We start from the raw sequence: 25,466 nt of genomic DNA on the forward strand, positions 1-25,466 counted from the left end.
CCACGCCTTCTGGGCCTTTCTCTAGGAGTTGTGAGGAATCTGAGGCCAGGCAGACTCAGCTGTGGCCTCGTCTGAGTTTTACCGTGAAAGAGTAAAAGAGGGACTGGAGAAATGGGGGGAGACACAGGAGGAAACCTGGTTGGGGAAAGCAAGCCTGCATCACCCCCCACCCAGGTCCCCCCACCTTGTTAACGACTGCCCCAGGGTCAGTGTCGTCTCTCCCACTTAATTAGAAAATACATTTCTTTCACCAGCCTTAACAATCTGGTTAAGGCCAGGCTGGCTTCCTGGTTGCCATGCAGACTGGGTATGGACCCCTTCTGACGTCCCTCCCGCACATCCTCTGTGGAGGGGGCTGGGCAGGGGGTTGGCAGGCCCCGGGCCGGGACCCCTCTGCTGGCGGGGGACCCTAGTAAGCACCTGCTCTTGTCTCCTGTGTGAACCTCTGTATTTCGTCTTTGTTGCCGTGGTGTCCCCTTGCCTTCGGGTGCCTGTGAAATGCTTACTACTCGTGGGAACTTAGGCTGGGAGGGCGCTGGGGTCTGGGGGCCTGAGGGGCTGCGTGGGCCAGTGTGGGGCATCGGGTGTCCACGAGGTCATAGAGGGGTATGAGGGTGAGGTCCAAACTGGGGGGCTGGTGACAGCTTTTCTTGGAAAGGCCATCTGGGCTGGGGGAGCCAGTCCTGGCCTGCTGGAGGCTTGCAGACCCCACAGCTGCCCCTCCAGGCAGCAAGCCTCCCCTCGGCCCACCTGCTGGCTGCAGCCCCCAGGTCCACCCCATCCAGAGCCAGCTGCCAAATTCCAAACCCTCACACCCCTGATCCTTGGCCTCATGGAAGCTCCCAGAAATGGGGGAGGGGCTCCGAAACGTACCTTCAGTGTCGGAGTGCGAAGGACACCCCCTGGGGCTTCTTCTGCAACCCCAGGCTCTGCCAGGCCCCCCAGGCCACCCTCCAAACCCCCGTCCCTGCAGTGGGGCCTGGTCCACCTCCCCCAGGCAGCACGTGGCGCCGGCTCTTGGCAGGAACCCGAGACATGGGAGCAGCAGGTGACCTGCGTGCTGGGAGCTCGGGGATTTCCTAATTAAAGGATTTATTATGAAAGCGCCCGGCGTCCTCCGCTGGGGCTTCCTGTAGCCACGGAGACAGATGTAGCCTTGTGGGGGCAGGGCGGGCTGTGGGGGTCCCTGCCCCGGGAGGGTCCACCTGTGGGAAGGGTGGGCTTTGTTCCCCGCAGAGAGGCCTGCTGAGCCCTGGGTGGCTAGGCGGGGGTACATTTGGGACACTCTGGGCCCCAGCCAGCCCTGTGGTGACCTGCTCAGGCCTTGGGCAGATGCAGGAAGGGGGCACCTCGGGGCTCATGGGGTAGGGCCACTGACCCACACTGGGTGTGGGAATGGGCCTTTGTGTGGCCGGAAATGCTTCTGTCCCCTGTGGGTGTTGGGGCATGTTTGTTCCTGGGGCGGGTCAGAACCCAGGGGTGACCTGTGGAGGGGCAGGGCGCCATAAGGAATTCATGAGAGGCAGTGGGTCCAGGACCTGGGGGTGGCGGGCCCAGTGGGCCCAGAAGGAAGCCCCCTGTTGGTGGGGGGCTGGGGGGGCCTCGCAGGTGGCAGGGGTGGGGAGGGGACATCCTTCAGAGGGTGGGAGCCACTGGCATGGTGGGGCACCCAGACCCTGGGGTTGCCAGCTGCTCTGTTCTTCAGCCCCTGAAACAGAGGTTCCTGAACTCCAGGGCCTTGTGATTAACTGAAGCCCCCAGGGAGTCTCTGCATTGGGGCTCTGTCTTGCTGTTTATCTTCTTGGAATTTAGAGTTGAAGAGATTTAGAAATTGCTGTTTAGTCATTCATTTAAAACAATAATGAACTCATTAGTTATTAACATAGCATTTCCTTTTATGAAAAATGTCTGTATTTTCTGAAATGTAAAAATTTATCCGGAAAAGGGCCGTATTTAGGGTTTTGCAGGTCTCTTGACTGCCTGGCCTGATGGAAGAACCAGGGACAGCCGATCCTCTGCTCCGCGTGCCCGGGGGCGCCAGCAGTGGAGGGGTGGGCCCCTGCCCCACCAGGGACAGCCAGCCTGGGGCAGCAGTGCTCACCTGAGGGAGGATTCTCCAGGCTTCTTCTGAAGGTCCTCTTCTTGGTGGGGGTGCCATTGGGGTTCCCGCGTTGCAGATGAGACGTCAGGCCCCTCCCCCACTGCACCCACGGCCCCTCCCCACCCACACCTCTGGCCCCCTCCCCCAGCAGGGGCACCAGCCCCTTCCTGGATGTGTGGCGGCAGTGGCAGCAGTGAGAGTGGACAGCCCCGCTGTGCGGGGGAGGGGAGAGACACCCCATTGTTGGTTTCCTTTTCCTGCCAGTTTCCAAGAATTCTGCTCCAACATAATGGATCGAGTCATTAAGGGATCGATGCAGATGCGGGCGGCTGGAGGGGAGCCAGGATGGGCGAATCAGCACGCTGCACGGCTGTGAGCTCCCCAGGCCCAGGTCTGCGCTCAGGGGGCTGCTGGGCAGGTGGCAGCTGGTGGCAGGTGGTCACCACCACCAGCCCGGCCTCCAGCTTGTGGTGGGAGGTGGGGCCACGGGACCAGGGCCTCCTGTGCGTGTGGTCCATGCGTGTATGTCTGCACACATGCGTGTCCTGATGAGGCTCCCCTTTGTTCGTGACTCAGAGGACAAGGGTCCTACTGTCTGCATAGCTTCTGTCCACAGCCCCACCTGATGTGAAGCCCTACTGTGTGCATAATCAATTGAGCGTGAATTCCTACTGTGCGCACAGACCTAAATCCAAGCCCCGCGTATTATAATTTGAGGTCCTGCTGAGTGTGTGATCCCATTGGGAGTAAGGCCCTACCCCTGCTGTGTGCACAGGTGTACCTACCACTTGAAGTCTGCTGTGTGCAGGGGTCTCCTGAGGAGCTGCCCTTAACTCGGGGGGTGAGCAGGGTGTGCTCTGAGGAGGCCCAGGAGGGCCCCTCATCCCCCAGCAGGTGTGTGCGCACCCCATGAAGCCCCAGTTGTGGGGTGGGGGGCGGGTGAGGAATGTGGTCAGGAGGGGTTGCCTCAGTGACTTGGTGTCATTGGCCCCCATTCTGCCTGCCCGGGCCCTCCTGTCCCTGCTGCTCTGTCATCCCCCACCCACTCCCACTACAGGCCTGGGCTGGGGCTGGAGTGCCCGCAGATGGATCGCCTTGCTGGCACATGTAGCTGCTCGAGGCATCACCTGTTCATTGCCCTCTGCCTGGCTCCAGGCAGGCTGCCCCTGTCTGTTCACTTGGTCCAAGGACCTGGAGTAGTCCCTACACACAGTAGTTGCTCAGTAGAAGATTGAGTGAGGCAGAGGAGCTCTTGGGCTAGTTCAGGAAACTTCCTGGAGGAAGAGCCCTCGGCATGGGTTTTGAGGGGTGGATAGGAGTCTTCCCAAGGCAGGAAGGTAGATGGGTATTGCAGGCAACAGACTTACTGGGACTGGACCCAGGAGGTCACATCAGGCAGGTGTGTCCCACTGCGTCACAAAGGGTCTGGGTCCTCCCCATTGCCCCATCATCCCCGCCCCCCACAGCCTGGGCTGTGCCCCTGGGTCCTCTGTCTACACCTGGCCTGGGGCTACCATGCTTCAGGGACATCCTGTTAGCTGTCCAGGGGATGGTGTCCCTGTGGCTGGGCCGCTGCCCCTCTGGTCAAGTGGCATGCCCCATTCATGGGCTCCCATTTGGTGCTTTCCACTTCCCTGCAAATTGGCCAACGAAATGGCTCAGTTGGGTTCTCAGCTTAAAGAATTTCAGCCCATTAAACGCAAATACTGTGCCATTTGAAATGTTTGTGCTGGGGCCCGCCCCTCTGATGGTATTGAGCGCGCGCCACACACACACACACACACACACACACACACACACACACACACACACACACACACACACACACACACACACACACACACACCCTCTAATTAGCGTCTGATGGAGCTTGCAGTGCCATCCCGTCCCCCATCCGAATGTCTCCCTCCCTTGTCTCGGCGTGTGGGGGTCCTGGGGGTACCGGGCTGAGCACGTGCTGATGTTTTGGAAGCGCCACAGCCCCAGACCCCACCTGCCTGTGCTCGTGGCTCTTCTGGAAGCTCTGAGGGCCCAGCTGTGCGTGGCCTGCCTGGGTTGGGTCTCTGTTGGGTCTGGGGGCCTGTACCTGTAAGAGTCGGCGGTCGGCCACCTCTGCCTCTGGCAGCACAGGGAGCCCTCTCTGTGTGTGTGACCCAAGGTGCTGGGACTTCCTGTGGGATGAGGGGAAGGCAGCTTTGGCACTGAGGGTGGGGTGGGGCCACACCAGAGACTGCTGGCCCAGCTGCTCTGGGAGGCCAAGGGTGGGGTCTTCAGTGGGGCAGGTGGCCCCCAGTCATAGGCAGCAGGAAGCAGGGACCAAGTCTGTGTATCTGGGAATGATTCCAGACACAAGAGCTTGGGACGAGGGACACAGGGTTGAATGTCCACTGGGGCCTGGGGCTGGGCCGGGCCTGGGGCTGGGCCAGGCCTGGGTTCTCTGTGACCTGGTAGGTGACATGCCCTGAGCCTTGGTTTATCCACTGGGAAAACTTCAGTGTTGGGAGGGCCCCCCACAGCAGGGGAGTCCCCAAGGTCCAGCTGTCTATCTGGGCGACCAGAAACCCCCTCCCCCACCAAGCCACTAAGCCAAGTCTCTTCACCCAGCTAATGGAGCTCATGGGACAGGGCATCACAGCCATGCCGCCCCCCCACCCCCCGCCCAGGAGCTCCCAGCCAGGGGTTGAGGCAGGACCAACCAGGGGACAGGAAGGGTCTCCCAAGTATGTGGTGGCACTTGGTGTATTTGTCTGCACGGGGTGACTGTGAGAAAGCACCACAGACAGGGCAGCTCAAACAACAGATGTTTATTTCCTCCCAGTCCTGGAGGCTGGACGTCCAAGATCAGGGCTGGTTTCTCCCGAGGCGCCTCTCTCTAGGCTAGTAAAGGGCCGCCTCCTCTGTCCTCACGTGGCCTTCCTTCAGTAGGTATCTGTGTCCCAATCTCCTCTTTTTATAAGGTACAGTCAGATGGCATTAGAACCCACCGTAATGGTCTCATTTTCCCTTCATCACTTCTTTACAGATTCATCTACAAATAACAATCACATTCTGAGGTCCTGGGGGTAGTGTATGAATTAGGAGGGGCCACAATTCAGCTCACACCAGGGCGGGCTGGGGGCCGGGGCCAGGAGGCGTCTCGAGTGAGAGGGAACAGCCCATGGGGGTATCCAGGCGGGGAAGGTGACCGCGACCTGGGCCAGAACGTGACCCTCACACTTGAGGTAAACGTGACTCTGACCCATGGTCAGGACTGTGCTCTGTTCTGTCCAACCCCCACCCCCTAGCCCCGCACAGCAGGGGACCACCGGCCCTGAACTTTGGGCAGGATCTCCAAGGATGCCAGTGGTGGCGGTAGTGTGTAAATGTCATGGTCAGGTGCTGGGCGGAGGGGGAGCAGCGGGGCACCCGGTGGCCCTGGAGGGGCAGCGGCCTTGGGAGGTGCGGGGAGACAGCAGTACTGGGACACTGAGCCCAGGTCCAGTTACTTTCATTTTGAAATTGACTTTCTGAGGGTTTGGGTCTTCTTTTTAAAATGTCACTGCTGTTAATAACAGAGGCAGGGCTGAGGCTGGACACCTGGCATCCCAGCTCTATCCATTTTTACCCCAGATCCTGGGGGAATCTTGACCACCAGAAAGTTTGGAAAGGTGCCCGGGAGCTGGTGGTGAAGGTGTCTGGTCCCATCTGTGGTGGGGTGGGGGGGGCTCCAGGGTACCTGACCTCAGCCTTGAGGGGCCGTTCTCCTGTTCCACACCCCACCCCCACCCCAGAACAGGCCCTGGCTGACCCAGCCCTCGGCGCAGGGAGCCTGGGTGAACCCGGCATGTACCAGGTGCTGTGGGAGAGCAGGCAGGCCCCTGGCAGGCCAGGGCTGGCCTTCCTCCTCCTTAATAAGTGCCCGGTTGCCGGGCAACACTCATGGGGAAGCTGGGTTTGCAGAGAGCCGCCAGCGTGGGGTGTGGGCACAGGGTTGGCGCCTGCTGCAGAGCTGCCCGGGTGCCTGCTGTTGGGGTAACCAGGTACTGCGTGTGCAGAGATATATGTCCACACTTGAGTGTGTTCCCACCACGGTCACCAGGCTTCCCGGGTGTGAGCTGGGTCTTAACACAGAGGGTCAGACTGTGGCGTTACTGTCCAAGTGTGCAGAAGCATGAGGGACTCAGCTGCTGGGGGTCCTGCGCTTGGCGGGCAGAGCAGGGGGAGGCCAGGATGAGGAGGGCTGTGGGGGCCCAGCAGGGGGGCCCCAGGTGCGCTTACCCCAGTTCCCCCGTGGGAAGGAGCCTCCTGTAGCCAGCCTTCTGCAGACCCTGGGCCCCCTCTCTGGGGATGGCCTGCCGGCTGGGGGGCAGGGCACTCCAGACCATGTTCCCATGGAAGGAGCGAGCAGTCCCCCGGGGTCGCTAATTCAGGCCGCGGGCAGCTGTGCAGTGGCGCTGAGGCAGTTATTTCTGGCCTGGAGAATTCCTGCCCAGAGCAGGCCCCACAAGCCTGTCCCTTCAGCGGGGCGGTCATCTTCCCGAGGGGCCCCTCCTGGCCCCTCCTGGCTCTGTGCCCCCTGCCCACGCCTTTCCCTTCCAAGGTCCATGGGCTGTGCAGAGCCCCCCCACAGAGAGACCAAGATGGGCGGAGGTGTGGCTTGAAGGAGGCCTCACCAGATCCCAGGACAGAGGCAGCCTGGGGGGACAGTTCCCGAACCTTCAGCTGCTCCCAGCAGGAGCCACGCCAGAGCCATGACCTGGAGCTCCGTCAAGAAAGCTGGAAATGAGGGAGAGAATAGGGGCTGGGGGTTGGCTTCACTTTCAGGCAGAAACATTCCTTGGTGGTGGGGGGGCGGGGGCGGCGGCTCTGGGCCCCCAGGGCACTTGTGCATGCTGCCACCAAGTGGCTGACGGGGTCTTCACAAGGTTCCATGGCCTACACAGGGGCTTCTTGCCGGCATGGTGATTGGAGGTGGAGACAGGGCACTTTTCCACTTAATTATGCCTTGAAAAAATCCGGAATCCAGCTCTTTATTAAGAGCTGAATAGAGACGTTAGCACTCTTCCTAATTAGCATGGTCCTTAGAATCCGGTGCAATTAGGGAGCTGTGGGCATGTGCTCGGCTCCTAGGTGTCCTGTAGTCCTGGGGGTGGGGATCTTCCTCCCTGAGAAATATGACTGCTAGGCCTTCGGGGCCACCACCTGGAAGATGTGCACGTGTGTGTGTGTGTGTGTGCAAGAGCATGTGTATATGTGTGTGATGGTGTGTGTGCGTGATTATGTGTTTGGTGTACAGATGTGTGAGCGTGTACATGCACAGTCCTGCTCGGATGCACGCCTGGACCATGTATGGCTCTCAGGAACAGGCAGAGTACAGACATGCACACACCCAGCACATGTGTGCCAGGGGCACAGGCTCACTCTTGCTGGGGCCTGGCTTTTGTGGGCTGCACCCGCCCCCTGGCCCTACCTGACTGGAGTCGAGGGGCTGCCCACTGTCCCATTGCCCTGCTTGCCCTTCCCGTGGCACATGGGTGCGGACCACCAGGGTGAGAACAGTGCTTTGCCTGGATTAGTTCAGAAATCTCACAGGTAGTGGGGGTGGGAGCTCTGTGCCCAAGCTGCTCAGGATGACGTGGCAATTCAGACCCAGTGTCCTGGTGCTGGAGACCTGGGTCACATCCTGCAGGCCCGAGTGCCCAGGGGTCTGGGGGAGGGGTTCCGTGCAGACCTGGGTCAGAGCTGGCTTCCAGAGGAGCCTCTGGGCACAGCTCCGGAAGCCTCTTAGGGCCGCTGGCCCAGGGAGAAGCTCTCAGGAACACACTTGGGTCCAGGAGGAGAAAGAATGTTCCAGCAGCCTTGGCCAGCCACTCGTGGGGCGGTGAGCTCCCATCACTGGGGGGGGGGCGGCGGGCTCCCGTGGGGAGTGGGCTTGCAGCCCCCCAGCTTCCCAGGGAGGTTGCCCTCCCAGGGACAGCTCAGCCCCGAGTCCCCCCCGCATGACCTCAATCTTCAGCTGAGAACAAACAGCTCCATGTTTGGCTGGCTCTCCTCGCTCCCCACCCGGCTGAGTAGAACTAGTGAGTCACACGGGCCCAGACCATGGTGGGGGGACCAGGGTGTGGGGAGGCCGGATCCCTGCAGCAGGGGTCAGAGCAGAGGGACAGTCGGGGGAGGCCAGCGGATGCTGCCTGGGCACAGGGGCCAGGAGAGCCCTCAGGTGGGACCCTCGCCCACCTTGGTCCTCATAGTCTGCTCCTGACCCAGACCCCTGCCCCGCGTGACCACGGCAGGCCCCTGGCCCCCCGGGACGGAGCAGGAGGAGAGTGGGGTACTGTGCCCCACAGTGGCCTGGATGGATCCTGTTGCGATGCTGGGTGAGCTGCGTCCAGGGAGTTCTAGGACAGGCAGGCAGACCTGTGCTTCCGAGGGGCACGAGTGGCCTCTGGGGACTGGCAGTCGTCTGTCCCCACAGGTGTGGATGAGGGGGTAACTTGGAGCTGCCCATGGAAGACTGGGGCCCTTCCATGTGCAGAGCTGCTGTGGGCAGGGAGGGGGCCGACGGGCCCCTTTTATTTCTAACTTCAAATTACCCTGCCTGCAACTGCCATGAGGCCACACACCCTGCTCCTCACTGGTCCCTTGGGTCCCCCTCCTGCCCTCCCCACTTCTCAGACACTAACAGGATCCGCTGGACCCCACCCCCTCCCCCAATTAAAACCCTGTGGTGGCTTCCTGTGGCCAGGTGGTGGAGACTGGGAGCTGAACTGAGGGGGTCCCTGGGCTGCGGGAGCCCCCGCCAGCCCTAAGCTGGCCCAGGTCCCCCTCATCTGTTAGCAGCTTGTCGTCATGGCAACGGCATCAGGGGAAAGGGAAACTTCCTTCTATCATGTCCTGAGCTGCCCCCTCCCTCTCCCCCTCAGAGGCCCCTTGGGAGACCCACCTTGCTCTTTCCTGGCCTTGGGATGGCCGTGCTCAGGCCCTGCTCTGGAAGTCCCTCGGGCACCAGTCGCTCCCACACCCTGTTGGGTTTGTCATCTCACTCTTGAGACAGGTCCTAGATGGCACAGTGGGCTTGAGTCCCTGGCAGCTGGCTTTGTTCTGAGCCCTTGGGGGCAGACACCTGCTCCCCACCAGGCCCTGGAGTCAGGACCCCTCCACGTTAGGAGGATCAGCACACCCTCACGGGCAGGGGCCCTGCTTCTATGTCCCTGCAGGTAGTGGCCTGGGCACCCCCCAGGGAATGAAGGCAGCTGGCCTGGCTCACCCGCCAAGCTGCAGCTGAGGGGTGTAGCTGCAGAGATGTCTGTGTCCACTTGGGGGGCTCCTGGTGGATGCAGCAGAGCTGTGTTGGGGCCCCTTTGCCACCCAGATCCCCTTGTTTCAACCTGCCGGTCTTGGCCATGCTGGCCTGTCTCCCCTGTCTGCGGTCCAGCGTGCGTGAACATGTGCACGTGTGTACACACATGTGCCAGGTGACCCAGATGCCTGTTCTGTCCCACTGTCTGGAGACCCCCAAATCTGCAGAACATCCTGCCCCTGGCAGGGCCCCATCACTGTAGTAGGAACCTTAATTAATGAATTACTTCGCTAACTAATTAGCCAAGAGTGCTTGTGGAAGAACTGTCTCCAGCCTCTGGGGAAGGTGCATGTGCCCTGGGGTGCTGCACTGGTGCTACCAGTGAGACCAGACCCCCAGGCCAGGGCAGAAACGTTCAGGCTTCAGGGGTCCGTCTCTGCCTAGACCCTCTGGCTGCATGTGGAGGCTGGCAGCGGGGAAATGGGCCAAAGCCCACCCTGGGGCAGGGGAAGGCAGGTATACACAGGTCTCCATGCACACCCTCTGACCTCTCAGTGCTGAGGGGGTTCAGTCCCAGGCTCCCAGGAAGCCCCCAGGCTGCCACACGGGCAGGGTACCTGCCAGGGCCCTGAGACCAGGGAGCAGATCCCTGCCTGAGGGTCCAGCCTGAGTCCCTGGAGGTTTGGGCATCACTTGCAGAGGGAGGGGTGGAGACCCCCAGAAGTGGGGATCTGCTGAGGCCCTGGAGTACAGGCCTGGAGCCCTGGGCCCTGCTGGGACCTGGGGATACCCATGCTGACAGCCAGGGTGGATGCCAAACGGCATGGCCTCAGCACCACATGAGCAGCTGCTGCCCTGCCTTTGAAGGCGGCAGAGGGTCCCCCATGTCCAAGGAGCCCTGCTCTCGCTTGGTCAGGCTCAGCCCCTGCCTGTTGGGCATCAACTGCAGTCCCAGCCCCGTCTCATCCACACGCGTGAGCTGCTGACCCTGGGCAACCCTGAGCTCTGGATGCGTCCATCACTGGATGCCCCGCCCTGCCCCACCCCTCCCATTCCCACAGGCTGCACTGCCCTTGGGCCTGCCCATGGGAGGCACATTTCAAACAGCATCACCCAAGATGAAGTTCACATATCATACAATTAGCCATTATAAAGTGAACGGTTCAGGGACATTTAGTACATTAACAATGTGGCCGATCACTGCGTCTCCCTAATTCTGGAATATTTTCTCATCTCAAAGGGACCCCCGCCCACCTTCTGCCAGCCCCTGGCACCCACTGATTCACTGCCTCAGGATTTGCCAGTTCTGGGTGTTTCATACAAATGGAACCATACAAAATATGGCCTTTGTGTCTGGTCTCTCGCTCACCACATTTTTAAGGGGCATCTGTGTTGTCACAGGTGTCGGTACTTCACTCCTCTTCATGGCTGAGTAACGCTCCAGTGCACAGATGGACCACACTCTGTCCATTTGCCTCTTGGACCTTGGGGTTGTCCCCACCTTTTGGCTGCTGTGAATGCATGTGTATGTGTGTTAATCACTGGTTTTCAGGTCTTTTGGGTGTGAACTTGGACTGTGTGGGGACTTAGGGCTTAGCCGTCTGAGGAACTTCCAGGCGGTGACTCCTCATCTCCCAGCCTCCCGGGTGTCCAGAGTGGGAGCTGCACTTGGACGGTGGCCATAGGTCCTGCCAGGAGCCTTCTGAGGTCTATGTGAGCTGGTGGTCCACAGAGGGCCCTGCTGGCCAGCTCAGCTGTCACCATCCTGCCTGCTCCTCTGGGGGGTGCTCAGAACAGCCTGGGCGGAGGCCATCACAGGGCCACGGTCGGGGGTCTGGGGTGTGTGCCACCAGTCCTTCAGTGGGGTTCCTGCCAGTGTGAGGCTGATTAGGGGATCCTCTCTTGTTAGTGGTGTGTGTATCGGATTAAAAAAAAACAACAACAACGCAGCTCCCTGTTCAGATACTGGCAAGGGGAGGCTGTTGTGAGTCTCCTTCCGTGGCAACGTTGGGAGATGTGGGTCACCGCCTGAGGGGCAGAGCAGGAGGCCCGTGGTCTCCCGCTGCCCTGGTGAGCATGGGGCTAAAAGTGTGTCTGCTCTGGGTGGGTGGGTAGCCCCAAAGCCAGGAAACTGGTCTGTCAACAGCCCACACGGACCACAGCGCCTGGACTTCCTGACACCTCACCTTTGTCATTGCACCAACAATGCACGACTATAGTGTCCCCCTTCCACTCCCCTGCCCTGGCCCCATCTTACCTCACCCGCAGTGGGCCACGTTCTCCCTGGAGTGAGTCTTCTGGACCTTTGCAGAGCTTGGCGTGCACGTTGCAAAGCAGCCTCCTGTGTTGGGCATTCTCCATAACGGGTCCCCTGTTCCCCACCGCGGGCTTTTCCTGCTCCATCGCAGGACGTGTTTGTGCCGATAGGACAGCACTGCCGCCTCCCTCACATTGAGACATTCGACGTGTTGGTCTTGGGATCGCAGACGCTGCTGCCTGGTGTGTGGTGGGCCCCCTGCACCTGGGCTGTGGACCTCAGGGTATCTGGGCCCACAGCCTCGGTGGGTCCGGGAATTGCCTGGTTCTTGGTGAACGTGTGGACAGAGGGGTCAGTTCTGGGGGCCGTGCTGTGCCAAGAGGGGGCCGGTCCTGGGGTCTCCCATGCCTCCCACTGAGCCTCTGTCGCGGCTGGCTTGGGCCCCGTGGGGTATCGGGGCCCCGGGGCTGTCGTTCTGCCTCAGCCAAAGCCTTAGGGCATGGGGCGCACTCATGCCCCCTCCTCAGTGGTCCAGGTGGTTCTTCCGCAAGACGCAGGAAGACAGCGCTTCCTCCCCCATAAATAAACATGTGCTTTTTTCCTCCAGCAGATTGGAAGTGCAAGGTTGAGTGCTTCCAGAGATGAAACCTGGGGCCACGTGGGCGTGCCGGCTGAAGGTTCCCCGGGCGCAGAGCAGCAGGGAAGGGGCGGCCGCAGGGCCCCCTCCCCCAGGGCAGGGAAGGTTTTACCCACCAGGGCCCGCCCCCCCGGGCTGTGTGTCTACAGGCAGGTCTGGTGTAGGTCCGGTCGGGAGCCCCAGGACCAGCCTGGTGTCCACCCTTCAAGCTGGTCCTCACATCTCCCTGTTCGTTGGGGCAGCTCATCCACACCACACAGGAGGTCACGGTGCTGGATGTCGGGGTGGGTTTGGAAGCCCAGCCATCTCCGGCTCCCCATCCATGCACAGCAGCCCCGAGGGCCTCCCATATGGTGTGTCCAGCTTGGTCCTGCCTGTCTGCTAGGGGTCGAAATCACCTAGAGCCACCTCTTTCGTATGTGTGTCCTGGGCCCTGGCAGTGCGGGGAGGACGGGGCTTGGACGGCTGCTGTGGGAATAGGGCAGACAGCAGGGGGAGAGAGGGGGTTGCCACGGTGGTCCCAGCTCAAGCCACCGTGGCCTGCCTGGGTGGTGGCCATGGCCATGGTGAGGAGGGCACAGGTGCTGACCCAGGCGTCCTGAGTCGGGGACTCTGGGCCACCCTACCCTGGGCTCCCATTTTCCTGCTGCCAGGATCCCTCTGCTGCATCACTGACCTGGGCACGTGGACGCTCACGTGGACTGTCGCGGGTTGGGTGGGCCTAAGGGAGCTGAGGTGGCCCAGCAGCTTGCTATGGGGAGCAGCCAGCTCAGGCCTTCTCATCCTCCTGAGAGCTTTGCCTCTCTGCGTGATCTCACGATGGCCATGGGGGGAGCATGGCCTGTGGGGTCAAGGCCTCGTCCCTACACAGCCCTGTGTGGGGGCCGCTGTGACTGGGGGGGGGCCTGACTTCAGCCACATCTGGAGACCCCTCCCTGCGGCCCTCGAGCCATTGTATTCCCCGTTGGTTTGTGGCTCTGGGTCCTGGAGCCGTGTCTCCTGATGAGGGACGCCCAGCTCCGCTGTCTGTCTCCTGGTGACAGCATCCTGACCTTCGTCCCGCAGATCCTGCTTGCATCCTCACATCCACAGCATGGGGAAAACATAACGTCCCCTCCCTCCGCGTGTCTGGGGCCAGCAGGGGGAGGGGCCGAGGTGGCATTCATCAGGATGAGGGACGGGATGGGGGATACTGTATAGAAGGGGGTCCGGGAGAATCTCAGCATCTGAAAAGTAACTGTTGTCACCCCCGTTTTACAGGTAGGGAAACAGGCTAAGAAAGGGTGAGGGGTGGCTGGTGGTAGAATTGGGGGTCGGGTTCTCATCCCCGGACTCATGGAGTGAGAGATGGCCCATCTGTGGGCCCCAGAGACCCTGAGCCAGCAGGTCTGGGTGGGCTGTGGGCAGCTGCGTAATAATGAGAATTTGGTTTGGGGTCCAGGACCACCCTTTGGGCCACACCACCTTAAACCACACAGGCCTCGGGGACCCCCACCCTGTTCCAGGACCCTGGAGGCCACCGTCATTGGTGAGAGACAGTGGCATGGCTGCCAGTGGGGTGCTGGCAGCCCCTGACGTGTGCTGATTGGCCTCGAGCCCCTTCTGGCCTCCACACACACTCCCCGCACGCCAGCTCCCCACCTCGCGGCATCATAGTGCAGAGATGACCATGTCTGCCCTGCTGCCCTCTGGGGTGGCCCCACTTCCGAGCTGTCTTCCAGGCGGGCCAGCGCCATCTTCCAAGCAGCCTTGGTGTGCTTTTAACCATTTGAAAGTCCAGGAATAAGAAAGAACGTGGAACTAGAGACTCTGGAGTGGTTAGCAGCAAAACCTAGGCCCTGGGTGAGCAGGCCCTCTGGCTGCTGGGCGAGTGCCTCTCCCCAGCCCTGAGCTTGCTGGGACGTGGCCACTTCAGCACCACGGACAGCGGCCACCATCCCTCTTGGCCTCCTGGCCCTCGGGGCCTGGCATCGCATTTGTTTGGGGTGCATTGCTGTCATGGTCTGGGAGACCACGGAGCCAGCACCTACTCTGCACTGACTGGGGGAGGCTGGCCCACGGGCATGGCTGCTGGGGTGTGAAGGTGGGCCAGTCCTTGCTGAGCCCCACCGAGGCTGCAGAAACGAGAAGGGAGGGAGGAGGGAGGAGACAGGAAGAAGGCTGATGCTGGGACAGGTCGGCCAAATGCTGGGAGGGCTTTGTGGGTGGAGTGTGGGACCCACGGGGGGGTACAGCATTTGAGGGGTCCCTGGACGGACCAGTCCTCTGCTCCCACTGCTGATCGGGTCTCTAGCCCTGGCTCTGGGCTCATTTCCACGCCTCTCTGGGGACCAGTTTCTCACAAGTCCCCAGCCTGGGTGTGGGACAGGCTGCCCCAGGGAGGGTCACTGCATGCCCCACCCTGCCCAGGCTGGACACCAGGGTCCTGTTAGGCCAGGGGACATCCCTGGGTCCTAATGGGTCAAGGCCTAGGGTGGTCTAGGAACATGGGTCAGGGGCCTCTCTGCCCTTCTTTCAGCCTCTGGACCTGGGCAGAGCCTTCCTGGCTATGGGGTCCCATGGAGAGACCCATGCCCCCAGCCCCTCTGTGTGTGGCCAGGCCTCGGGCAGCACCACAGCCCCCCTGCTGTGATGGCGCAGCCGCCTCTTCCCAGCCACACATCAGCCTGGCTTCTCTGGACCCGCAGTGGAAATTGACTCTAATTTGTAGAATTTGGTTCTAAACCTAAAGGATTTTGAATTAAAACTCAGAAAATCCATCTGTGTAATTAAGCCTCCGGAAGTCAGTGGCCTTGTGATGAGAGTCCAGTTGGCACTGCCTGTCCTCAGCTGCCCACAAAGGCGTGACCAGGGAACGGCTGTGACGTGTGGGGCTGATGGAGCCCTCCCCCCACCGCTGGCGGATCCCCTCTCTGGGCAGGGCCAGTGGGACCCTGTGCGTGGGGAGCTCCTCCCTGGGCAGGGTGGCTCTAAGTGCTTCTCCTGTGTGCACTTTGCACAGAAAGATGAGCAGGACCCCAGGAGCTCGTCCCTCCCAGGGTGTTTGGGGTGGTGGGGGAGGGGGGCTGGGGTGTATCATAGAATAGTAACCCCAAAGGGAGCGTGCTCATGAGGATGGATAGGGAACTTTCTGGGCCTTGCTGACCAGGTTGGTCACCCCAGCCACATGGACAGTGTCTCCACCTCACACACAAACCTGTGCTCATCCTGCCGCACGGGGTCTCTGTGGCCGTGGAGGTTGTCCTGAGCCCCTAGGGCTTGCCTCCAGGGCAGGGGAGGCAGGTGGGGCCATGGGGCCAGCGGGGTCAGGAGAAAGCCGAGATTGGTGGGTGGTTTTTGCTTGTTAGTGGTTTGGGAAGGTATCGAGGTAGGACCCCGGCCCAGGACCTCAAGCTGGGCTATCTTTGCAAGTTGCTGGGAGCCTAGTTTGTGGCTCTTGCTGGAGACTGGGCCCCCCTAGCCCCTGATCAAGTAACGTCTCATGGGTCGTGGCCCAGCCCAGCCCAGGGCTCCAGACATGCACTGCACCGTTGAGGACCAAGGTCCTTAGCTCTACTCAACACCAGCTCCGGGGTCTACGGTGATCCCAGAGTCAACATGGGCATGGGCCTGGGAGAAATCGGGCAGCAGGCTCGCGACATCAGTCTGAGATGAGGGGCATGAAGCTGGTGGAAGAAGGGAAGAGCTGAGGGCTCAGAGGCAGGCTGGGCTGGGCTGGGCTGGAAACCCTGCTGCTCCTGGATGGAGCAGGATGTTCGCCATGTGGGAGGTGGGAGCTGGCCCGGCGGAAGCACTCGGGGTCAGGGGAGAGCTCGAAGAAGTGGGGCAAGGAAGGAGGGTCCCAGGACCAGACAGTCCCCACACCCCCACTGCCTGTATGGGCAAACTGAGGGCCCAGGCTGCTCTGTGCTGTCTCCCTGCAGGGGTTGGGGGGGCCACGTGCCTGCAAGACCAAGGGTCCAGCCAGGCCTGGGGAGAATCTGAGCATCGCGCGCCCAGACCCAGAGCTGCCTGCTCCCTGCTGTGTGGCAGTGTCCTCGCTGGTGGGACTGGGGGTGCTTGTCCTTCAGGCATGTTATCCACAGCTTTAGTGTTGAGAACCCACCCTTGCTCCTGGGAGACACACAATGACACCCTTGCAGCCCCTCTTCCAGAGGTGCTGTTTGCAGCAGTGAAGGACAGAGGAGTCGTGCGCAGCTCCCAGGGCCTGCAGCCAGCGGGTCAGGACACGGGGAGAGCTGCGGTGCCCTAGGACTGGCTTCAGTGTGTGGCCTCAGCATCCCATGACACAGCCTGGGACCCACGCCCGGTCCCCTTGGGCGAGCCACCAGAGCTCCCAGTCTGTGCAGGGCGGGCTGGACTGTAGCTGCCCCGTGGGCTGGCGCACAGTAGGTGCACTATGGGTGTTTGGAGCAGCTTTCAGCTGCAGCTCTCTCCTCCCCCCACCCCACCCACGGGGACCTTGCAGCACCCACAGGCCCCGACTGTGCGCCGAGCTACCCTGCCAGCCCTTCTCGGCCAGCTCCCGTTGCGCTGTCACGGGCCTGCGGGGTTGGGCCCTCAGCGCTGTCTTAGCAGGACTCTGATTTCTGTTTTTCTGCAGCCAAATCACAGCAAAGCCACTTGTTACTGCTGAACCCATTAAGTGTAATTATGGTGCTCTCAGTGGGAACGGGTAATTATATTGGTGGCCCAGTGCCACACTGTGCAGTGTGCCAAGGGCCAGGGGCTTCAGAGCGGCAACTGTTGGCCCTGCCCTTGCAGGGAGGCAGGGGGAGAGGGGTCTGGGCGGGGCAGGCTGCCGGGCCCCACAAAGGAAGGACACACATGGCCTGGCCTTCCTCCTGCCCTGATCCCGGGGCCTGTACACCTGAATAAGCATGCAGGCCCTGAACCTCCCCAGGCCTTGTCCTTCCCTGACTCCAGTCACAGCACAGCCTCTCCCAGTTTGTGAGGTGCCCTTGGCATCAGAGCCCCTCACAGGTGGGGCCGCACGGACCCCTGGCCCAGCGCCCACATGTGGTGGAGCATGGAGTGGGCACTCATGGCCCTGGGACTGACCTTCATTTTGGGGAGCAGGGCCCTGCTGCTTTGGTCACCTTGTTGATCCATGAGATACGCATCCACCTACCCAGCTGGAGGAACACAGGGGAAACGGAGGGGCACCAAGGCTCCAGGTCACACAGCCAGTATGTGCTGCAGCCAAGGAATCTGAGGGTGGATGCCCTGTCCCTGTCATCCTGCCTCAGTCCCCTCAGCGTCGGGCGGCCTGGGGGCTGCAGGGCAGGGTGGGGACTGCAGGACGGGGTGGTCCCCAAGTGGGTAGGTGCAGGGTCTCAACACCAGGTTTCTCAGGCTGTCTACTGACACGCGGTGTTTTCCAAGCGCCGACTTCTCTCTCTTTAAAGGAAAGTCCCCCATCCACCCCGCACCAGCCCAGAGAAGACCTCTGGGGGCCTCCTGCTCACGCCCTCACTCTCTCCAGCCCAGGGCAGGACAGGCAGGCAGCCCCACAGAAAGCCCGCCTTGGGGGGTGGGGGTGGGTCCCGGTGGGAGGGGGTTCTTGACGTGGGGGTGGTGTGTGGGGTACAAGGAATGCCTCCAGGGCCCTCCCATCTGACGGGCACTTACCTGCATCCAGGAGTTTGGGTGAAGCCCCAGTCCCCCAGCCGGGGATCCCCCCCACGCAGCCTATCCCCGATTGGGCAGCCCCTGGGTCACCTGCCTGGGGTGTGGGTCCCTTCCTCATACATGACACGGCCGGCCCACCACAGGGCTCCCCGATCTCCTGATGAGCCAAAGGAAGCGAACATGGGGGTGCACCCCTGTCTGGAGACAGCCACTGAGGGCGTCATAGCCAGAGTAATGCCATGGCCTCTGTGGAGCCACGGTGCCACCTTGTGGCCACTCCTAGAATGGCTGAGCATTCTGGGATCCTGGGTGAGTTTTCATTCTGAGGGTCAGCGACCCCACAGGGTGGCCAGGTTCACACAGCACAAGGGGATGCAGCCCTGGCTGCTGGCCCGGCGCCCTGAAGTCCTGGCTGGATACCCTCCTGCCAAAGGGAAGACTCTCCTGGACAGGACCCTTCACGGGCAGGCGGCTTCCACTCCCAGGACTAACTTGGGGCGGAGGGTGTCCTCACTCACCTGTCCTTCGTCCATGTCCCGGCCCCCTTCGTCTGGGCACACAGTAGGGCTGCGGGTCCTCCAGGCCCAGGCACTGAGCTGGGCTCAAGTCCACATTGCTCATCGCCCATCGCTGTGGTCAGGGCATTCTCCTTCTGCTGCATTCTCCTTCTGCTGGGGTCACGGAGGGTTTCATGCAGGGCCAGGGGGAGGGGTCTTCAGGGCTGCCCTCATGAGGTGTCTGTGGTATTTGGGGTCCCAGCTGGACAGTGCTGGTGAGACTGCTAATTTGAGAGGCTGATCTCAGTTTAGGGCATCACAGTTGGGGGAGTCTGGCAGAGGAGCAGTGGCTGGCCTCCCGCCTCCATCCATGGTCCTGCTGTACATGAGGGGTTGGCAGCAGTGTCCAGAGGCCGGTGTTGGGGGTCTGTCCCTCACTGCCCAGCTGATGGCCTGGGCACGGGGGCGCGGATTTTGAGGGACTGTGCCTGTGGCAGCTGTAGGGGGTGCTGGGGGCGGGTCTGGGGCTCCCCCACCTGCCACATGGACCCTTAACTCGGCACCTGCCCCACGTGGTTCGAGCACGTCAGCATGCTGGTCATCATGCTCAATTGCGTGACCCTGGGCATGTTCCGCCCCTGTGAGGACGTCGAGTGCCGCTCGGAGCGCTGCAGCATCCTGGAGGTGGGCGGGGCAGGCGGGGTGGGGCAGGCAGGGCGGGACTGGCCACAGGTGACCTGGGCTGGGTGTGAGGGGTGCAGGCCCAGCTCTCAGGCCCCTCTCCTGCAGGCGTTTGACGACTTCATCTTTGCCTTCTTCGCGGTGGAGATGGTCATCAAGATGATCGCCCTTGGGCTGTTCGGGCAGAAGTGCTACCTGGGCGACACGTGGAACAGGCTGGACTTCTTCATCGTCATGGCGGGGTATGGCCCTGCCCCACCGCAGACCAGACCAGGGCGGCCCCTGCGCCTGGCCAGGCCTGGCTGGGAGCCCTGCCCCCCTCAGACCCCATGGCAGCCCCTGGGTCCCCCAGGAAGAGGGATGGGGAGGTGTACTCAGGTGGTACTGGGTCTGGGGTGCCAGGGGCAGGACACTTGTCCCTGCCAGCACCAGGGACAGCAGGACAGACACGGTGCATGGAGTGGCCTGTGAGTGGTGAGGAGCCCCCAGTGGTAACCTAAGGTTATGCTTCCCCTGCCCTGGAGCCCAGCCAGGCTGGGTGCCTGGTGTGGGGACCAGGCCTCTGGCATGTGCTCACCTGCCCTGGGCCTCCTGGCCTCAGCTGGCAGGGTGCCCTGGAGAGAACCGTGTGCCCGCGGGCCTGGCTCTGACCCCAGAGCACCTGTTGGCCGCCTGAGCACCCGTTCCCTCTGCCCCACTCCTAGCATGATGGAGTACTCTCTGGATGGACACAACGTGAGCCTCTCGGCCATCCGGACAGTGCGTGTGCTGCGGCCCCTCCGTGCCATCAACCGTGTGCCCAGTAAGTGACCCTCACACCCGGGCCTGGGACAGGCGTGTCCTGCCAGCCCTGATGAGAGCTTTTGAGGACCCACTGGGGCACAAGACCAGTAGGCCACACTGCCTGTATGGCGTCTGGATGCTCTGGCCCCAGCCCAGACCCCAGTGCCGGGGTAGGAGAGGCTGGCCTCCTGCCACTCGCCATAGGAACCTGAGGATTTGCCAGTGCTTTTCTGGGGAGGACAGAGCAACCCTGGGCCGAGTTGGGGTGTGATGCGCAGTCAGACTGTGTGGGGCCCTGACTCCCCACAGTGCTGCTGAGTGACGGGGGCCATCCTGAACCTCAGAGTCCTCATCTGCACAGCACTTGGGGTCGTGCCCGCAGGACACGTGCAGGACTTGGTTGCTCTCTTGTCTGTCCCACCCTGGTTCTCAGGTCTGAGTTCTGCCAAAGGGTCTGGTGCTCAGGGAAGGGTGGAGAAGCTTTCAGGGGGTCATGTGGCTGCTCGTTTGGAATGTGGTCTGTCCAGACCCAGGTCATCTACCCACATGGGGCTGTTTGGGAGTTTCTATGTCTTCAAAGTCTTCAGGGATGTGATCGAATTCAGCCGTTAATTTTCCTGGGGTTGTGTGTGGGTGATGCCCGTGTGACTATAAAGTGAGTATACACACACGTGCATGTGGATCTGTGTGTGCCGTGTAGGTGCGCACAGCCTTTCTGGCTGCCTGGCCTGGGTCCTGGTGGCCTCAGCACCGAAGTCCGGGTGGTCAGGGTGTGTCCTGCGGCCCCTCCAAGAAGTCATACACCCCCAGTGTGGGTCACTCCCTCCCCCTGGGGCTGTCAGCTCCACCAAAGGGCAGGTGGGTGAGGTTTATGCTGTGAGACCCCTGGGCCTTCCTTCTACTTGCCACCTGGCTATACCCTCAAGGATCAGACAGGGCTCAGATGCTATGTGATCCTGGGCAAGTACTGTACCTCTCTGAGCCTCGGTTTACCCAACTCTGAATGTGGTCCTCTTCAAGGATGGCTGTGGGTTGAGGTGAGGTGTCACGCGTGGTTCTTGGCTCTGTGCCCAGCACCATCAGGCACTCAGTCCGCTCACCTGGACCCCCTTTCAGTGTGTGAAGTGATAATACAGCCCCTTTCACAACACAGATCTTCACTTTTCAGACCAAATGCCAGCAGCTTGGCCTCGCTCTGGGGACATGCCCTGGTCCCAAACAGGGTGCCTCCCCAGACAGGACCATGTGCCCCTCGCAGTGGGCCCCCAGTGTCTCACTCTGGCTGCCTGGGGTCCACTCTGACGCTAGATCACATGTGGCCTTTTGAGCCAGTTGCCGTCTGGCCAGGGTGGTGCTCACTTTGTCCCTGATGAATCTTCCTCCTGGCCATTTCTGAAACTTAAGTGCTTCTCCCAGCTGTGATTCCCCCCTGTGACCCCAGGGGTCCCACCTCTGCCATCCAACAGCTCCAGGGTGCTCTCCACGAGGCCCCCTGGCTCAGCCCCCTGGCCCAGGGCTCTGCCTGTACCCTTAGGTCAGCTCTTGCTTGTGTCTGGAAACAAGTCTTATCTTCACTGAGGTCTGGGATGGGGGCAGGCCCGGGACCAAGGGGCGCATGGGGCTTGGCTGACCCACTCCCTCGAATAATCGGTGTACACGCAGCCCATCGCACCCAGGAACAAGAGCTTCAAAACTGCCTCTCAAAAGCCGCTTCCTGCCCTGGGGTGCACATAGCCCCTGCTTCCCCTCCAGTGCAGGGCTCTGCTCAACGTGATTCTCACAGAGAATGGAAAGAAACGCTGGTTCCTGAACCCAGTATCTGCTGCAAGACCCCCAGGCTGCTGCTCGCATGCAGGAGCCTGGGGCCGCGGGACTCCTGGTCTGGTCACCCTGGGGGCCTGCCTGGCTGCAGTGTGTTCCCATACGGCATTCGCAAGGATCAGGGACCTCCCGCCCTGAGCCCCTCCAGGCCATGGCCTTGCTCCCCTCTGTGGTGTTTTACCGCAGATGTTTGTCCTTTGGGGCATGCTGGACTTGGGGGGGCCCAGCTCATGTCCCCCACAGAGGTGCTGATGTCCATCTGTGAATGGCAGAGGGCTCAGGGCTCCCAGGAGGGCCTGGCGCCTCAGGGATTCTCAGGAGGGCTCTGCTGCACTGACCGGCTGCCCTGCCACCTGCAGGCATGAGGATCCTGGTCACCCTGCTGCTGGACACGCTGCCCATGCTCGGGAACGTCCTCCTGCTCTGCTTCTTTGTCTTCTTCATCTTCGGCATCGTGGGTGTCCAGCTTTGGGCTGGCCTGCTGCGCAACCGCTGCTTCCTGGACAGCACCTTCGCCAGGTGCAGGGGCCCTGCCCACCCTGCAGGACGTGCCCCGAATCTGCCTTTCCCAGGGCCTGCCCCCAGAGGCTCCTCCTCTAGCAGGCTCCTCCCCCTCCAGGCCCCTCCCCTCCCTACCCAGAGGCTCCTCCCCTAACGGGCTCTTCCACCAACAGTCTCCTCCTTCTCCAGGCTCATCCCCTAACAGGCTCCTCCCCTCCAGGCCCTGTTCCCAGGGACACACCCTTCCTGGAGCAGCACTAGCACTGGTGGGCCTGGGTCTGTCTCTGTTACTTTTGGTTTTTATGTGTGTTTCTATCTCTGTCTGACTGTGTCTGTTTGTCTGCTTCTCTCTGTCTCTCCATCTCTGTGCCTTCAGGAACAGCAACCTCAGCTTCCTGCGGCCATACTACCAGCCGGAGGAGGGTGAGGAAAACCCCTTCATCTGCTCCTCTCGCCGGGACAACGGCATGCAGAAGTGCTCACACATCCCCAGCCGCCGTGAGCTGCGCGTGGAGTGCACGCTGGGCTGGGAGGCCTATGGGCAGCCACAGGCCGAGGGTGCAGGTGGCACGGACCACCACACCTGCATCAACTGGAACCAGTACTACAATGTGTGCCGCTCGGGAGACTCCAACCCACACAACGGGGCCATCAGCTTCGACAACATCGGCTATGCCTGGATCGCCATCTTCCAGGTGGGCTCTGGGTCTCCCCTGCACTGGGCGCCCAGCATGCGGGGCCTGGGGGCTGGTACCAGGCAGACGTGGAGGGCCCACCGCCCTCTCAGGGCCGTCCGTGTGTCCAGCCACCTGCCCCCCACCAGGTGATCACGCTGGAGGGCTGGGTGGACATCATGTACTACGTCATGGATGCCCATTCCTTCTACAACTTCATCTACTTCATCCTGCTCATCATTGTAAGTGCAGGGGCGGAGTGGGATGCACGGGGCGAGGGGTGGGAGGGTGTGCCCCCGCTTTGTGACAGCCCTGTCTCAGATCCCAAGCTCCTCCTCTGTTAGCAGGCGTCGTCCTGTCCCCGGGGTCCAGCGAGATCCTGCTTGTGCCCCTGGTGCAACGCCATCTTGGCCTTTGCTGGCCCTCTTGGGTCCCTGCACTTGACTGAGCCATAGGGCAGGGTGGGGGCAGCAGAGACCCAGGGCCATCGTGTACAGGGCAGGTGGGTGGGGGCCCTTGGTGGAGTTGGGGGGAGACTCTGTCCAGCCCCAGGAGGAGGTGGGCAGGGTTGGGAGGACAGAGAAGCCTGTGTGTGTGGGGAGGGGAGAGAGACCTCAGACAGCCCTTCAGGCCCTCCCATGGCCAGGTCCTATCAGGAGGCTGCAGGAGAGTCAGGATCACCTGTTGGGGTCACAGTCCCCCCACAGTGTACATGGGCTCTCAGCACAGTTCTCCACAGTATAGGTGTTTCCCCCAGGCACGGCCCTCCACAGGGATTGTGGCCCCCAGGGGTGGCCCTCACTTGGTTCTCTCAGTGGCCCCTGGTGCCTGGGGCAGGGTTTGAAAAGACCAGCCCTGAATTAAACCAGGCACCTGTCCTGCCTTATCTCAGACCATAAACACAAACAGCAGAGTGTCACCCGGTGACCCTGCCACAGAGGACAGTGAAGCCGTGGGGGCTGAGGAAGACCTGACCCGGGCGGGAGGGAGTGGCTGGGGACAGAGCTGAAGGACGAGGGGACAAACCACACAGATGACGGGAAGGCGGGTCTCCCCACATGTCCTGCAACTGTCCACAAACAGGCAAGGAGCACCTACCCTGCACCACCCATCCCAAATGCTGGGGCTCAACATCGGATCAGCAAGGACCCTGCCCATCACAGGGTGCCCTGCAGCCGCCGGCTACCCGGGGGCCATATCCCAGGCCCCTAGAACGGACAGCGCACAGTGGGGCTCAGTATTTCTCTCATCAGGGGCTTGATTGTTGTGTAGAAACCACAGCTGCTGTCCTGGTCTCCTGCCCTGCCCAGTCCGATGCCCAGGGCGGTGGGTCCCAGTGTCCCCGCTTCCCTGCCTCCCTGGGGCACTCGTCCGGTGAGCTCGCTGCCTCCCGCCCGCCACAGGTGGGTTCCTTCTTCATGATCAACCTGTGCCTAGTGGTGATCGCCACGCAGTTCTCGGAGACGAAGCAGCGGGAGAGCCAGCTGATGCGGGAGCAGCGGGCCCGCTACCTGTCCAACGACAGCACGCTGGCCAGCTTCTCAGAGCCTGGCAGCTGCTATGAGGAGCTCCTCCGGTACGTGGGCCATGTGTGCCGCAAGCTGAAGCGCCGTGGCCTCCGCCTCTATGCCCGCTGGCAGAGCCGCTGGCGCAAGAAGGTGGACCCCAGCGGCGTGCCGCACGGCCAGGGCGCTGGGTGGCGGCCACGGCGGGCGGGAGGGCGCGCCACCTCCATCCACCATCTTGTGTACCACCACCACCACCACCACCACCACCACTACCACTTCAGCCATGGCAGCCCACGCCGGCCAGGCCCCGAGCCAGGCGGCGGTGACACCAGGCTGGTGCGGGCCGGAGCACCTCCCTCGCCCAGACATGGGCCCCCTGACGCTGAGTCAGTGCACAGCGTGTACCATGCAGACTGCCACGTGGAGGGGCCACAGGAGAGGGCCCGGGCGGCACATGCTGTGGCCACTGCCGCCGCCGGCCTCAAGCTGGCCACTGGGCTGGGCACCATGAACTACCCCACCATCCTGCCCTCGGCCGCAGGCAGTGGCAAAGGTGGCCCCGGGCCCAAGGGGAAGCGTCCTGGTGGACCCCTGGGAGCCGGGGGGCACAGCCCACTGAGCCTGAGCAGCCCCGACCCCTGCGAGAAGATCCAGCATCTGGTTGGGGAGCACGGTAAGGACCTCACCCTGTGGGGAGCAGTGGGGAGTGGGGGGATGGGCTCCTGGGACATCCCCGCCTGTGTGCGAACTCTCGTGAGCTCAGCCTTCCTCCCTTGGAGCCCTGGATGAAGGGAAGAAGGTGGGGGAGGTCCTGGGCACCTCAGATGGGAGAAGGTGCCCCCCCCACCTCCATCCATCCTGTACCCCTGAGCGTTTGCCACGGGAAATGAGAATTCTGAAGCTAGTAAAAAAAACCCTGGGGCTGTGCCCCATTGCCCACGCCTGGCCCTGAGAGGAACCACCTGTCCATGGCCTGGTCATTTCTCAGGAGGAGTGGCCGGCCCCCTTTCTAGGTGGGGAGACTGAGGCTGGGGCAGAGGGAAGGGAAAGCCGAGGTCACAGAGCTCCCAAAGGCCGAGGAGAGAGGGGCCGGGGT

The 25,466-nt window shown here is 61.9% G+C and overlaps 1 protein-coding gene across 2 annotated transcripts in view; it reads left to right on the forward strand.

Annotated features, from left to right (window-relative positions):
* CACNA1H (calcium voltage-gated channel subunit alpha1 H) overlaps window positions 1-25,466 on the forward strand; it is a 62,837-nt gene that overhangs the window by 17,422 nt on the left and 19,949 nt on the right. For both annotated transcript variants that reach the window (XM_029221158.1, XM_029221159.1), the window contains exons 2-8: window positions 18,975-19,086; window positions 19,192-19,325; window positions 19,788-19,885; window positions 22,047-22,206; window positions 22,565-22,883; window positions 23,012-23,104; window positions 24,266-25,043. In XM_029221158.1, coding sequence (XP_029076991.1) covers window positions 18,975-19,086; window positions 19,192-19,325; window positions 19,788-19,885; window positions 22,047-22,206; window positions 22,565-22,883; window positions 23,012-23,104; window positions 24,266-25,043 — 1,694 coding nt within the window. The remainder of the gene's footprint in view (window positions 1-18,974; window positions 19,087-19,191; window positions 19,326-19,787; window positions 19,886-22,046; window positions 22,207-22,564; window positions 22,884-23,011; window positions 23,105-24,265; window positions 25,044-25,466) is intronic.

Source organism: Monodon monoceros, unplaced genomic scaffold (genome assembly GCF_005190385.1).
Source record: "Monodon monoceros isolate NGI ecotype Baffin Bay Population unplaced genomic scaffold, NGI_Narwhal_1 Super_Scaffold_13, whole genome shotgun sequence".
In the NCBI taxonomy this organism is placed as follows: domain Eukaryota; kingdom Metazoa; phylum Chordata; class Mammalia; order Artiodactyla; family Monodontidae; genus Monodon; species Monodon monoceros.